Below are 15,646 nucleotides of genomic sequence, written 5' to 3' on the forward strand. Positions count from 1 at the left end.
TGAGTGACTTTATGTAAATCATCATCAATATAGTGCATGGGACTATTTTATGGCTGTATGACAGTTGACTCTATGGATTTCAGCTGTTTGTACGCTTCCTTTTGAACATTAAGGAAAAGTACTTTGTTTCTCAGGCTTTTTGAAAGACACTGGTTACACATAGACCAATTCCTTCCTATTGCTTGCAAATTATTTAATTTTTACACCAAATCACTTCCTGGCCTTCTATGTTTCAGTGCATGCTTATTACCCACTGCCACAGACTATTATCTGAAGGAGGAAAAAGCTCAGTTTAATCATATAAAAAAGTAACAAAATCAGAGACAGTGAATAGCCATAGCCACTACCCCAAACTTAATTGTCAGAAGCAAATCATCTTCTTCATATAAACTTTTAATTACTACTTCCTGGATTATTACTAAGTTCATTACTTACTGAGCAAAATTAACTTGTGGTAACCTTTAAAGCTATCATTAATTTTTAATAGCAAACATGTATGCTCTAAATCCAAAACACACTTACGAATTTTAATAGCACATCTCTCTTCATCTTACTCTGTGGTCACAACACAAGTGAAAATATATTTAATTGAACAGTATCTATAAGTAACAATGAAATTTGCCACCAACAGATAAAATAATACCTATATAATGACAATACAAAGGAACTAAGACAAGAATACAGATTTTTCAGAATGATGATGATAAAAGCCAAGCTTAGTGTGTTTCAGAACAGGTACGGCATATTTTTTTCTTTAAAGCAAAATAAATTCAAAGAATGGTATTAAGGTCTGGTTCAGCAAAATATGCTGACAGCAAATTATATATCAAGTTTAATCAGAGAACCTATGGTAACTCAAACTGTTTATGGGGGGAAAAAAAAGAGATTAGATCCGAAGAGACCCATTAGTGTAAATATGGCACTATTTTCTTTTAAAGATGGTTTGACCTGATGAAAATCCTGACTCCATAAAACTGAAAGAAATTTTGCCACAAACTTTAGACGAGCCAGGATTTTATGAACTGTATGTTCGTTCACACCTGTTTAGATTGTCTGCTTTTCATGTCTTTTGGCATTTTGGAATCTGCACTCCTGTGCAGAAGGAGAGTAGGCTTGAGAAAATATTTGGCTGGAATTCAGGAGACAAAAGTTCAGTTTCTGTCACAGGCTTACTGAGAAAATGTGAATAAGTCATTACCTCCTTCTCTTGTCTCCAGGTTCCTTCTCAGTGAAATTCAGGTGATGAAATTAAACTCCTTTCTAAGGTCTCCTGAGATCAAAACATAAAAAGTACTACAGCTAGGCGTATTTTTTATTTTTCATTACTAAAACTGCTGCTTACAAAATTCCAACAAGTCACCAGTGTGGTACCTCTGAAGGCACAAGATGAAAAATGTAACTGGGAATTTCAGAACCTTCTGTTTCTTAGAGAGAATATGTAAGAAAGAAAAAATAGCTTTTAAGTTGGTAATAGTGGCATATATTAAAAACAGGTGTATGTAAACACATGGCTACTAAAGAAATAGTTGAGAAATAAAATTGGAAATCCAAAATACAATTAATGTGCTTATTAGAAATAAGTCGGAATAGTGGAATCACTGCTTCCAGGTAATTCTTTGCTACAGTAAGTTGTATATTACCCTGGAAATGACACTAATGCTGATGAATTTAATGAATTTTCAACAAGCTCTGCATGGACAGAGCACTGAGAATGTTGACAGTCTTTCTTTAATTGATAACAGTTTGAACTTACTCCAGTAGTTACAATTTTTCGGTCCACAGCCAGCAGAATGGCTGTGAACTATCTGGCCTTTCATTTTAGCTTCAATCTTGCAATGAAATCTGTGTGAAAGGTTCCCTGTGGCTACAAATTCTATCCACTTGAGCAGAAGGTCATGATTATGCTTTTAGGGACAATAAAATGTTTTAGCAAATTTTAGACAAATTCTATTTCTTTCCTGTTCATTACTTGACTTTTTATGAGTTTTATCTAACATAAACTCTGTGATCCATAATGAAGACAAGCAACAACAATCATAGTCAAACAGCTTTAAGTCAACCTAGTGAACTAGTCAACTCCAGTTCACAACTACAGGATGAATTGGGGTTGATCAATAAAGTCACCTCAAACACCAGATTAAAACACCCATAGGAGCTTTAAGATCACAAAACAGATTAATGAAGTTAATGCAATTAATTCCAAACATGCAGAAACGTTTAGCCTTTAGGAGGAGATAAAAGATTGATATCTGGTCAAAAGCTGTTCGTTAAATGAGCTAACATGGAATTGTCACTTCACAAATTTAACACAGCTAGTAAAACTAACACGTATTGCTGCAGGAACACCAGCAGTTACTTCACAAAGTACTTTTAAAGGATTATAGTGTCTGTGAGTCTGTTTTTTTGTGAAGGTGAACAATTTGGCAGGTTTGTTCCATGAGAACTGTATCAAGAGCTCTAGTGTTGAATATGATCATTCAATAGGCAAAATGTACTTGTCCCCAATTTCCTGTATTGCAATTTAGCTTGCAACTATATGAAAATTAAGTCGAAAATCAAGAAGAATTATGCATCTGCCATTAGTTTCCTGTGAGGCATCGGATGGCAGAACAATAGATCAGATATGCTCTGTGAAGTACAATATCAGCAGTAAAGGGGCAAAATTCTCTGTCTTGATACAGTCTCTCCAACATAGAATTCTGGTACATTGAAAAAGGAGTTTGGAGAACCCGAGCAGCTATTGCCATGCTGTTCCCATTTTATGATTAGACAGAACACTTGAAATGCAGCACTCAAAAAACTAAGAAGCAGCCAAAATGCATTTGCAGAGTTGCAATCAGATGCAGATAACATTTTGGATGAAAACTGAAGTATAACATCTTTTAGATATACTTTGTAATACTAGAAACTCAATTTGTCTCTAAAAACACTGAGTCTGAATCCTAGCTTAGAAAAAAATACCTGAAATTTCTTAAAACGTCAGGAAGGAAGTGACTGCAGGCTGCTTAGGTAAATAATGAACACATGAAAAACCCAGAAAATGTTAAGTAGTTCAGCAAGACAAAGGTAAAAAAGAAAAGCTTTGTACTCAAGCTAAATATAACCACAAAGGGCTTGTATTTACCTACATGAAACCACAGGTAAAACTGACAAGAGCAGACTCTTATTGGAAGAGACTGGAGAGCAAGAGGATATTCATGTATATGTACATATATAAATGAATACATATATATACTTTTTTTAACTTGTAAGACTATTCCTACCCCTTCATGTCTTGTCTAATATTCCAAACTGTGATAAATCAAACTGACTCATATAATGACAAGATGAAATATTATATAATAATTTTGGCATCTTTTAAAATATCTGGTTTCACATGTTTTTTTCCAGTAGAGTTATTAAAAATTAAATTTCTATCAGTAATAACAAGTGAAGTGCTTTAAATAATATTTAAGCTTTAGTAATAGCCGTATCTGAAAGTTGTACATTTTAAGTCTGTAAATGTTATTTTCCTGTAGTGTCATAATGAACTTTAAAGTATATGAGAAGTTTTGTATTAGAAAAACTGGATTATTGACAGTGAAGAATCTGCTGTAGGTTATCTTTTTTTTTAAAAAGGAAGAAAATGATACCATCTAAATCAAGTTTCTCCCAAGCATCTACTCTTATCTATCTACCTAGATGCATACTCTGTCACTGCATCCTGACAGGAAAATAAATGTCAGCATTCACTGAATTTAAAAAAAAAATATCATACGGACATAAACAGCACAGAAATCCCCCCCACCCCCACTAATCCCACAAGAATCCAGGAAAGAAGTACTGCATTTCTTTCCTCTTTCCAATTTTGCTAAATTTAAAAATGTATGTTATGATATCATGGATTCAACATGAAAGAAGGGTATTCTGTGCAGGACAAAGCCCTGAATAAACATATACCAAGCCCTGCATAGGAATGCTTTTATAAGAGGAAAGACAGAACGCCATCTGTAAAACATTAATAAATGAAAGATGATTTGAATTCATGAAATGTTTTTGATGTGTAAACATAATGTAGTTAGGAGGCCACAAGTTTTCTATGGAATGTGTTGATCTTTCACAAACATGCATTGAAGTCATGGAGAAACTGAACAAGGCCAGTGTCAGAGGGGACAACAGTCTAAGCCTACTCATAATGACAGTGAGCGTTTCAAATGTCACTGACACATTCTCTTTAACTGAAAAAAAAGGCCCATTATTACAAATTAAAAATGAAGTAACTGTACTGTATAATGAGAGGTGACATTGTTTTTGTAATCTCTTAATAAATCAAACCCAGATTTCGGACTTTATCATGCAAGCTCTAGTCCATCTTAATCACTGACTTGCATAATGCTTCAGAGGGAAGTTCCAGTTTGCTCATCTTAATCATTGACTTGCACAATGCTTCAGAAGAAAGTTCCAGTTTGCTCAGGAATCCTGATACCAATGCAAAGCTGAACTTCTGAATCAAAGCTGTGCTGCTCTGGCTACTGACTCTACCTCTACCTTAAATGGAGGCCAGCTGTGTCCAGGCAGATTCCAATGGCACTAAACAGGACTCAGCACTTCTCAAGGGACACATCAGTACTTTACAGTATCAAGAACCTAAAAAGAATTTTTTTTTTGTTTGTTTTCCATTATCTCTATTCCTTTTGTTAATACAAAACCTTTTCTCTTTCAAATACTGGCAACAACCAACAGGATGGATGTGTTGCATTGTCCATGCCGTGTGTGGACTGTTGCGGTCTATCAAGTTTCTTTTGTTTCCATGGCCCTGTTTTCCTTCTGCAGTGGGGACAAAGAAACATATTAGTGGCTCCTGATTTAATAAATAACACCCAGTAGAATCCAATCTGTGAATTTCATGTTTTTGCTTACTACTTCTGGCTACCAGTCATGTTTTCAGCACAGAAGAATATGCTTTTAAAACAGAAGCTGTGGCTTTATAATCCTGGTTGCTATACTCTGGTTTATGTCAGTTGCATCTCCTTATTCTGGATCAGGAAACTGTAGACTGCTGCCTCTTGATTCTTGCATCTTGTTTTGTTGCACTTGCCTCACTGTGCCTGCATTCAAGTTTTACTCTTGTATTTTGTGACTCAGATTGAGACATGATTTATGTGGTCCATAACAAGGGATGAATGGAAGTTAAAAGAAAGGACAAAACCAGAACAGGAGACCCAAACAGAAGAGCATAAAAGAGCAAGTGGAGTACTTCAAGATGAAGCCTTACGTTTTCTATCATCCCTGTTAAAAATGAAGCATCAAACTCTGCCTTTGAACTGGGTCAACCTTGCTTAAATTCTTTCCCAGTGATGTTAATAACATAATTTCTGTTAATTTCAATAGGTTGGGATTTCATTCCACCTAAACCCCAAAAGAACAGTAGCTAATGATGTTTCACGTGATTTTCATAGCTCAGATTTTTAGTATTTGCTGAAAACAAGTTTGAGCTTGTTTTATTCGTCTTGACAAATTGCACATCAGAGCAGGGACCATCCTTTGGATGAACTAGAAACTGCAGTCTCTCACTAGAATTATTCTGGTGTAAATGGGCCAAGGTTTTGCCTCTAATTCCGTGGGTTCTTCTGGCTGCTCTGTGATGCTCTTCCATCAGCTCTTGGACAGCTTCCATTTTTGTGCTAGAATAATAAACAGGCCTACCAATGTCTGGGCAATCATATGTAAGCCTAAGTGTCTTCCAGGAAGTTTACTGTTTGCTTTTTCTGCTAACTGACAGAGTGGGAGGCACTGACTGGATATTTTTGAAATGTGTCTTACAATGATTAAAATACTCAATTGAGGTTCCTAGCCAGGTCAGAGCTAAAAATATACCATCTCTTAGAGCAGATCTATTACAGTACGAGTTGAATGCACCTTGGAACAGATAAAGTCTTGTTATTATAATTATTGACTGTGAATGAGTATGCTTTAAGTGATGAGAACTACTGAAAAGCTTTTCAGCCTGTCTGCAGTATATTCACAAAAAGTGAAATGTAAAAACCATGAAAAAATGCAAAAGAATATTGTAAGCAATGGGCTTAACTCCTGCCTAACACCAAAGTATTCCTTCCAATTCGTACTTGCTGAAGACATTTTTTGAAATGCATCCTATGCTAAACTTATTACAGAATAAGCATTAATTTCTGTGGCAAGGAAGTATTATGCAGCATGGTTGCTATAAAAATGAAATTCTAACATGCTTTAGAAGTTTGCAAAACTCCTGCATAAAATATTCTCAAACAAGTTAAGCCAAAAATGACAAGCAATACTTTTAATGAAAGCAGTGTTAAACAGCTGAGGTTTCTGTTTCCAAATTTTTAAAGGATCAAAAGTTTGCGTACTTTGCATGCTATCACAGATAAAAACAATCACAAGAAGAAAAAACTGTAAGAAAAGGAAAACTAAAAAAGCCTCATCTAAAGATAGAAATTCTTATTTCTGTTGCTATTATAATTTGAGTGACCCAAATACTTGATTAAATCACAGCAGGTAAGTTATGCTACATGATATAATAAAAAAGAATTCAAAGCACATTCTATGTAGTAAATACACAGAAAAAAAATAGAGTAATCAGCTAAATTAGAATATATCTATCTTTATGTATATAACTGTAGAAAATGCCTTAGGCTGGCTTCAATTAGTTGTTCTTTTCGTAAAAGCTTGGAAATGACAAGATCTCTTGACTATTTTAAAATTATTAAGTTATGGCCATTAGAAGAGCAATCTCAAAACAGAGTTGATCTCAGGCTCCTTTCTGGAATAAGACATGCACTTCAACAAACTATTAATCTTCTCCAGGGCTCTACTTAACTATTCTCACTGTTGCACTGGCTCTAAACAGCAGCTCATTTTGAGAGGTGCTGAGCATTTGCAGCTTCAGGAACTTCATGAAAATAAAGTTCTAAAATTTTGCTATCCTGTGTGAAGTTACAAACTCGCTTAATCCTTCTGTGCCACAAACAGGAACTTGTTTGTACATCTCTAATAGATTTACATCCATAGCATCAGTAAACGGATGTGATATAGCTGTGATAGATTTGAGAGTAAAATAGGCAAGATACACTTATTTTTCTCTACATTTAATTTCACCCCATTATCTGTATACTCACTCTTACATTCCTGACAGAGTGATTAAAAAGAAGACAAGACTCTATAATGTTGGAAACAACAGTTTTAAAATACTGTTGTTTTTTTTTCCAGCAACATTACTATTAGTTAAGAGAATAAACTTTGATTTTCAAAGTTCCTAAAGTCTTTATATCCTGAGGAGCAAAAGTTGTGAACAAAATGTTGAAGTTCTCTAGGGGTTTAAAAGTTTAAAATTTTACATCTTGCAGATAATTTTAAAATTATTTTAGAAAGCCTACTAAACCCCAGTTAAATTAGTATCTAGCCCCCATACCAAATGATATAACCAATATGGTTAAATGAAGAAAACAATGTTTTTTCCTGTAGAAGATATGAAATTACTGATGACGTATTGAACTTCATAATGGGACTCCTCCTAGTCAGATGTCTCAGTCATTATCAAATGAATTAGACTCTGGAAACACACTGTCTTTAGACTGTCATAAGAAATACTCTAGCTATATCACAGCCCAATGATAATTGTAATTCTGACCCTGTGTGAGTTCTGTTAAGATAAAGAGACAGGAAGAAGAAAGCACAAATGTGTAAACAATAGAGAAATGACTTAAAAAGAACCCCCACCAAAACCAAACAGTCCAGACACTTCTAAAGGAACATTTCTCTTTCAAAGATGTGCTCCAATAGGAAAAACCTGCTTGTTGGTTTCAGTAATTATTACTCAAGTAGATAGTTGGAGTAATCTTTTTTAAGAGTGTGGGGTATTAATGCCAGACAGAAAGAAACAGTTTTTTTCTTTCAGAATCTGCAGTTAAATGCCACTACTTTTGGCCAATTCATTATAATTTAATAATAATATGGAGTCATAGAATAATTTTGGGAATCATACACTAACTTTGCGGGGTAATGTTTTCTGAAAACCATATAGCCCAGTCTCCCAGATGCCCAGCACAAGGGTAACTTCAGGCATTTGACCAGTTTCCTAAGGGCCTTGTGCTGTCAGGTTTTCAAGACCTCCAAGGTGGAGATGTCACAGCCTGTGGGTTCCACTCTTATGGAGAAAAATTCAACCCTTGTGTCCAGCTGGAATCTCTCCAGCTGCAACTTGTGAGTGTTGCTCCTTATCCTGGTGTAGTGCATCTCTAAAAAAAATCCTCTCCTTCTGTACAGTGCCTGTTAGGGAAAGGGAATTTGCTTCCTCCATAGGTGGAGCCTTCTTTCCTAGGTGGAGCAAAGCCAGTCCCTTCAGTCCTTTTTTCTCTGTTCTGTGTGCCACTCACATGACCTTTTACTTTCGTGGCTCTTCTTTGGACTTTCTCCAGTTTGATGATCTCCTTCTGCGATTATCCTTAGTGTTTCAGGTATACCAGCAGACATATTTCTATCTACTGGCCACACTCTTGCCATTCAGAAGTAATGTAGAAAGAGAAGAAATGTTCTAGTTTGCTAAAATGGGAAAAAAATTACCTTTTTCCAACATTGACGCTTTTGACTCAACAGTGCAAATAGAAAAGATATGACTGAAGGGACTGTATTATAAATGTGCTTTCAGTGTCAATGAAGTAGAGCTAATAACTGGATTTTAACATAGCTGATATGATGCGTTACTAGTAAAGGCTGAGCAAAGTCCAAAGCGAGTTAAAAAAATACAGATTTTTTCACTGCTTGTTTTAATAAGGATTGAAATTTCTCACTAATACATAATAACTTTACACTGTTTTAAACCTAAATTTATCAGAAATTTAAGAAGAAATAGACTATTGGGAGCACAACTGCATATATTATGCAAAGTCTAATTGCATGAAGTGTGACAATGGCAAAATACTTTCTTTTGATGGTTAGTTACAGCTGTATTCTTGGATTATAAATTACAGTAAAGACAGCAAAACCAAAAAAAAAACTTTCCTCCGCACTTTTTCTTGGTGAAGTGGAATCAAAAATTATTTGTTATTATATTGTTATCAGAAATTAAAATTGAATTTTTTCTATTTCAGGTTCACAATTCTTCTCACATTTTTCATTGAAAATAAATTAAAAGAATTCAGCAGAAAACCAATCTTAAGTTTTACAGACTATTTCAGCCAGCATCATGACATTTAAAAATATTTTTGTTCAGCCAAATTATATATGTTAGTCACAAAAAAAGCTTCATTAGTTAGTGCCTGCAAAGCTTGAGTTAGTGACTGCAATTTGATTTCAAAAGGATTTATATACCTGCTTCATTGTTACTCAGTAAGGAGTTCTTAATGACTTTTTAGTTTCTACTCATGTGAGTAGTTCTCCACGACTGCTGAGCAAATACCAATTACTGACACAAGAATGTGTAGATCCACATAGAAAAGTGTGGAGGTTAAGATTTCAGCTGTCCCCACGGGAAATTTTTTCCCATTTTATAATGGCATATCCAACAAGAAAATTAAGTTGAAATAAATTTCTGGTATGAATTCAAACTACATTGGTAAAAAAATATTAAACTTCAATGCACACAGACGTATTATTGCAAAAATTCATCTTGGTATCTTCAGGTATCTTCAATTGATCTTCCTCTTCTCTCAGATTTACACTACAAAATGCGTATCTCTCAGTACTGGAAACTCTGTGTTTTGGACAACATCTGGAAATTGTGTTGATAATGCCATGTTTTTTCAAATAGAATACTTTAAATCTCACCAGATAGGAATCTTTAGTTTCACAGCTGCATGCTATATATCTGTCAGAGTGTTATTCTGTACTTGCAAGGATTCTAAATGAGTGCCTAACCACCAGGACTTCTCTTGCAACAGAAGAAAAAGTCTCATTACAAGTAAGATATTTTACAGTTGAGCTGAATAATACTCAGCCCATATTAGATTTTAAAAACCTATATAGTGTCATTGAAACCTGATACATGCATAAGTATTAAGGGTCTTTTTAGATCTAAACATTTACAGAGCAGAGCCACTTTTAAAACTAATTATATATTCATTTTAATGTTGTTACCAGACTGTCCATTCCTATTTTCTTTTGCCTTTTTTTATTCCTTTTTTTATTTAGCATCAAAAAGGGATTGTGTAATATCGTGTTCTGGTGAATGCAGGACCTTTTCTACTCCCAAATAAATATTCAAAAATATTTTGCATACATCTTGTGAACATGGCTTGTGAAATCATAATGTGATGACTTATAAACATTCATCATTCCTATACGGAAGTATAATCTAGTCAACTGCATGGTATAGCAAATCATCCTGACACATTTATATTAATGCACATTTGAATGAGAATAAGAAAGAAATAGTCAAATTTATGTTAAAGACTTCTAAAGGCTTAACAGCATCTTACTAAGTATATATGTCAGCTTAATCTAATCCTCCTACTTCTAATACGTTCTGTGGTCTCAGCACGGGGCCCATAATGCTCTCGCATGTTATGAGCGATTGCCTCTGAGAAGTTCACCATCAGTACTACACTTTGTTCAATAAAACTTCACATCTGGTCTTAGGATGACAGAAAGCTATCTGTCTCCAATTTGCATTACAAACCTTTAGCTTCTTTTGACATCCATAACACCGGCTGTAATAATTTCCAATAAGCTGTTACAATATGCCAAGTAGATATATTCTTGGTTCTCATCTTACTGTGTCAGGTAACAACACATTTCTATAATATATTTGGGCAATTTTAAATAAATGACAACTTCTTTATACAAAAAAAACCCGTATCATCTAATCAAATGCTCGTTTGAGAAGGCAGTATTTGTGGCAGTATTTCCTCCTTTCACTCCAATGATTTTAAGTTCTAATCAAAAAAATTGTACCTTTATTTCTTTTCTGTGCTTTTGCTAGAGGAGACAATACATTTCAATTCAAGATCTTACAAGAGTTATTGAAGATTTTTACTAATTTTATGACATGATGGAAGTCCACCTGAAATCCACTAACCTGGAACAGCTATCTCCTCAACCATCTTTCTTGATTTCTGAGACATCATAATTTCTACCTCTTCTATTACACATACATCTGTCTTATGTGTTTCACATTAAAAATATTTAAAGATAAGTGTCTATTATGCTCTGCTACATTATTAATCTTATTTTTCTTCAGCAGACAATGCATCTGATGGCAGTTGTGGACTCCAAAAGGACAGATCTACTTGTGGGATTAACAATGTTTAACACGAGTCAGAGATCAAACTTGTCACTAATGGATCATCATACAGATGCTTAGCAACCTCTACTACCTGAGCTGAATTAATAAATAGCAATTGAAAAACTGGTCTCTCCGTATAATTTGCTTTCTGGCATCCACATCCAGGAAACAAAATTTTGTGAAGGTCTGCGTATTAGGCCTGCAGATTTACAAATGAAAATCAGTAGATTTCTGCTTTATCCTGTGTTGCAGTAAAATGATACTCTGTGTTTGAAAGGCAGTAGCGTAAGTAAATTCTGTTACACACCTAGACCTACTCTGCAACAGAAAGCAACCTTTGGAGGCAGCAGAAATCACCACTGAGACATCCAAATACTCAAAATATCTTAGGACAAGTCTACAGAGACAAGTATGAGCAAGTTTTGGCCATGCTCAGAGCTCACAAAACCCAAACCACTGCTACTGTAGAAGCCAGTACTGTTCCCTCTTGTGATCTGCCCCATTCAGACACATACATTCTAGATGCAGGCCAGGCTCAAGAGGAAAACAGGAATAAATTGGAAGGAGCTATTGAAGGGACACGAATAAACTGAAGGAGCTATTCAGTTTACTCCGTGCTGAAGGAGAGAAACTGGATGGAGCTATTGGTATCAGAACTTAACAATCTCTAATACCTTGATCTGCTGTTATAGGAAGATTAAAATATCTTGGGATTCAGAAGAAAGACCTGATACTATCTCTGGTATATTAAAACTGTGAAGCACACCAAAGGACACATACAGTTGCAGTAGTTCTGCCTGTCAAAATTAAGGACTGCCAATAATAACAGAGAAGATAAAACACAGACTATGTCATCTTGCTTATGGACACTGTCAAGGGGATACTGAAATTAATTGGACACCTCACACAATGCTTTTTTAACTGAGAATATAAATGTGTAAGTATATTTTAAATTATAAGAAGTAGAAATATACTGATAAGTGCAAAAGACAGAAAGCTGGTGATGCCTCACAGAAGACTGCATGTCTTTCAAAGCTCCAAGAACACATATTACCAGTACACTAGAATATGTCCCTAAGTCTTAAAAATATGTTAATCATTACACTTCTGATTTTGAGCCAGAAAAGTGTGTGTATACATATATATATATGCATATATGTAAATATATTTATATAAAATAGTCTTCTATCAGTTAAAAACTATCAGTAAGACACACTTCAGCAACAACCATTTCAATTTGAGAAAATATTTTTGAATATATATCACATCTGTTCTTCCATTGCATGAACTTTCTAGAAATTTTTCCTAAGAAGAAAAATGTTATTTTTAAATACTTCATCAATGAATTAGTGTTCCTTGTAAATTTAATGTATTCAATATATTCTATAGATTTGCAAGACTGTACTTCTTACCAGTGGGGATAATGATAAAATTGGTATAATGACAGGAATTATTATGACAGTGCAGAGATCTGAACCCAACAAGACTGAATATATGACAATCACACAAATCTTTCTAGGTCTAGTCTATTGGTAGTATAACATGAATGGAACTGAATAGAATTTTTATGTGTGCAATTTATACATTATACTGAGCAATATATTTTATAAAGCAAATGAAATTTGTTTGGAAGCAATTATTCTATGGCCTAAGAAATATCAGAAAGAAAGCAGGCGAAACAGTAATGTTAATCCCATGCCAGAAACATGTTTTATCAGGTTTCCTTTTAGCTCTTAAACAAGATGTAGTAAAAACAACAACATTCTGTCAGACTATATGTTCATTCCTTGCTTCCTGGATTAAATATGCTTATTCTATGCCACATTTTTATAGCTTTCAATTCCTGTATTTTAAATCTATTAAACAATGTCAAGTTGAATTTTCTTCAAAAAATGCTGCAGGTTAAGAAAAAAAATAGGACAGTAGAATATTTGAGGGCTAACATTTATGTCAGCTAATTAATATGGATCAGTTGTGGTCTGCAAGGATTTTTAAAGTGCATGCATGTTTGAGATAAATATAGACTAAGGATATGATTTTGCTCCTTCTCAAATTGATAACAAAGCTCTTACTGATTTCAATACAAATATGGTCTAGCAGTTTTGTAGGTCTGACAGATAAAATAGCTTTGGTGCTCTTGCATAATGCTAGCTGTCCCAAAGCAGGCATAGCCCAAAATGCAGATCTACAACATAAGAAATAAATTGTAGTTGTAACATTACATTTATTGCTCTGTATTCTCTTTACTTCATTGGGAATGAGATTTTGAAAAAATTAACATTGGGGGAAAACCCAGAAAATTTGTTTGGATAGCAGGTTGTATTTAAATAAATTACAAATCATCCCATGTTCAAAACCAGACACCCTCTAATCCTGAGGATACAACACCATTTCCTTATTTTAAAACGTTAATATTTCATTATTTATTCTCAAAGGAGCTCCTGCTAACACACATAAATTGGTTATCTGAACAGAGCACTAGATTGTGACAAAAAGAGGCCACCAAATGGACAACTGTTCAAACACTTTTATGCAAAAGATTCTTTCTCCCTATATTGAATCCTAAAGTGGCCGGATTTCTCAGCAAATTCTCTTGCATGGAATCACAGAATAACTCAAATTAGAGCAAGATGACATAATCCAACCTTCTACTTAAAGTCAGATGTGAGATTAAAACAAAATAATCCAGGACTTTATCTTGTCTGGACTTCAGAAAGCCCAAGAACTGAGCCTTTCAATATGAGAAACATGCCTGGTAAACAGAAAAAGAACAAATGTATCTTAATTGTAGAATTGAAAAATTGTTTGAGTTTGAAAAATCTTCCATCATTGAGTCCAGCTGTAAACCTAAGACTACCAGGTCTACCACTAAACCATGTCCCTAAGCATCAAGCTACTACACATCTTTGAAATACCTCCAGGGATGGTGACTCCACCACTTCCCTGGGCAGCCTGTTACAATGCTTGATGACTGGTGAAGAATGCTTTGGTGAAGAAATTATTCCTAATATTCAATCTAAGCCTCCTCAATTTGAGGCCATTTCCTCTTGTTCTGTCACTTGTTACCTGGGGGAAGAGAACAGCCCCCACTGGGCTGAAAGGCTACAACCTCTTTTCAGGCAGTTGTAGAGATTGATAAGGTCTCTTCTGAGCCTCTTTTTCTCCAGGCTGAAAAACCCCAGTTCCCTCAGCCTGTCCTCATCTAATTTACTCTCCTGACCCTTCCCCAGCTCTGTTGCCCTTCTCTGGACTTGCTCCAGCACTTCAATGTCTTTTTTGCAGTGATGGTCCCAATGTTGAACACAGGACTTGAGGTGTGGCCTCACCAGGGCTGAGTGCAGGGGGACAATCACTGTCCTGGTCTTGTTGGCCACGGTATTGCTGATATAGGCCTGGATGCCATTGGCCTTTTTGGCCACCTATCCTTGAAATGCTATTCTGAAGTATTTTTTTCCTCTGAAATCTGATGTAGAAGTAGACAAAAATTATCTTATGCTTAGTATTACACCTGGTTCCTGTTGTGGTAAGTCTTACCTTTTTGTAGTGTTTCAGCATCAAAGACATGCTCCTTGAAGAAAACTCTGAAGGACAAAGGACTAGCACTGCAGTCTTCTGAAAGTTTGTCAACAGCTTGCTTAAACATAGCAACTAAGTCACGAAGAGGTCCATCTAAATCAAGGTGAGAAGTGGATGGTGAAATCAAACTCAGGCGTACCGAGATTGATGCACAAGACGCAGAACTAGACTCCACAGATTCACACTCAATTTGGAAGCCCTCTGACAACATCTTCATTGCAAAATGTTTTCTTTGGAGTGGATCATCAACTACTGCAACAACATGCCATTCAATGGCAGCATCTCTGGGTAGGTGAGATACTACAACCACAGCAAGCAACCCACATACTGCAGTTTCATCATGATACATCTCTGAATCTTCAGCCTAAAAGATAAACAAAATATTGTCCATATTACAGAGTTGTAGAAATTAATGTCATTCATATTCAGTTAAAATATTAAAAGAGTATATGCAGTACAGTTATTTCATGGAAACTGCTTCTTCCCTCAGCTTTCCTTATTGAAAAGTCATCTTGAGCAATTATGAATTTATTTGACAGCATTTCCTCATTTTTGCGATCTCAAACCACTACTATGCCTGTACCATTAAAAATAAAAAAAAGCTGATCCTAATGTATTTTACTCTCACTCTGCAATCAAAAGAAGTCTTTTTGCATACGGTAACTTTTGTCTATATCTATGGTGTTTGAAGAATCAAAAATGGTAGGAACTACCAAAACTACAGAAATGAGTCAGTAAAGCACTTAAGTTTTATTTTGAAAGATTGAGTAGTAAAGATTCAGATACAGCAAAAACATAGTTCAGATACATCTGAGCAGAATTATTATTTTGACC

At 35.0% G+C, this 15,646-nt stretch overlaps 1 protein-coding gene across 8 annotated transcripts in view; it reads right to left on the reverse strand.

Moving 5' to 3' along the window:
- The window catches only part of DPH6 (diphthamine biosynthesis 6), a 187,493-nt gene that overhangs the window by 21,033 nt on the left and 150,814 nt on the right, over nucleotides 1-15,646 (reverse strand). For 6 of the 8 annotated variants that reach the window (XM_085062003.1, XM_085062004.1, XM_085062002.1 and 3 more), the window contains one exon: nucleotides 14,771-15,176. In XM_085062003.1, the coding sequence (XP_084918129.1) occupies nucleotides 14,771-15,176 (406 nt within the window). Of the gene's footprint in view, nucleotides 1-298; nucleotides 1,271-14,770; nucleotides 15,177-15,646 lie in introns of those variants that run through there. The other 2 variants (XR_014852591.1, XM_085062006.1) reach the window with 2 other exon arrangements.

This window comes from Lichenostomus cassidix, chromosome 5, assembly GCF_008360975.1.
Source record: "Lichenostomus cassidix isolate B80296 chromosome 5, HeHo_3.0, whole genome shotgun sequence".
Lineage (NCBI taxonomy): Eukaryota > Metazoa > Chordata > Aves > Passeriformes > Meliphagidae > Lichenostomus > Lichenostomus cassidix.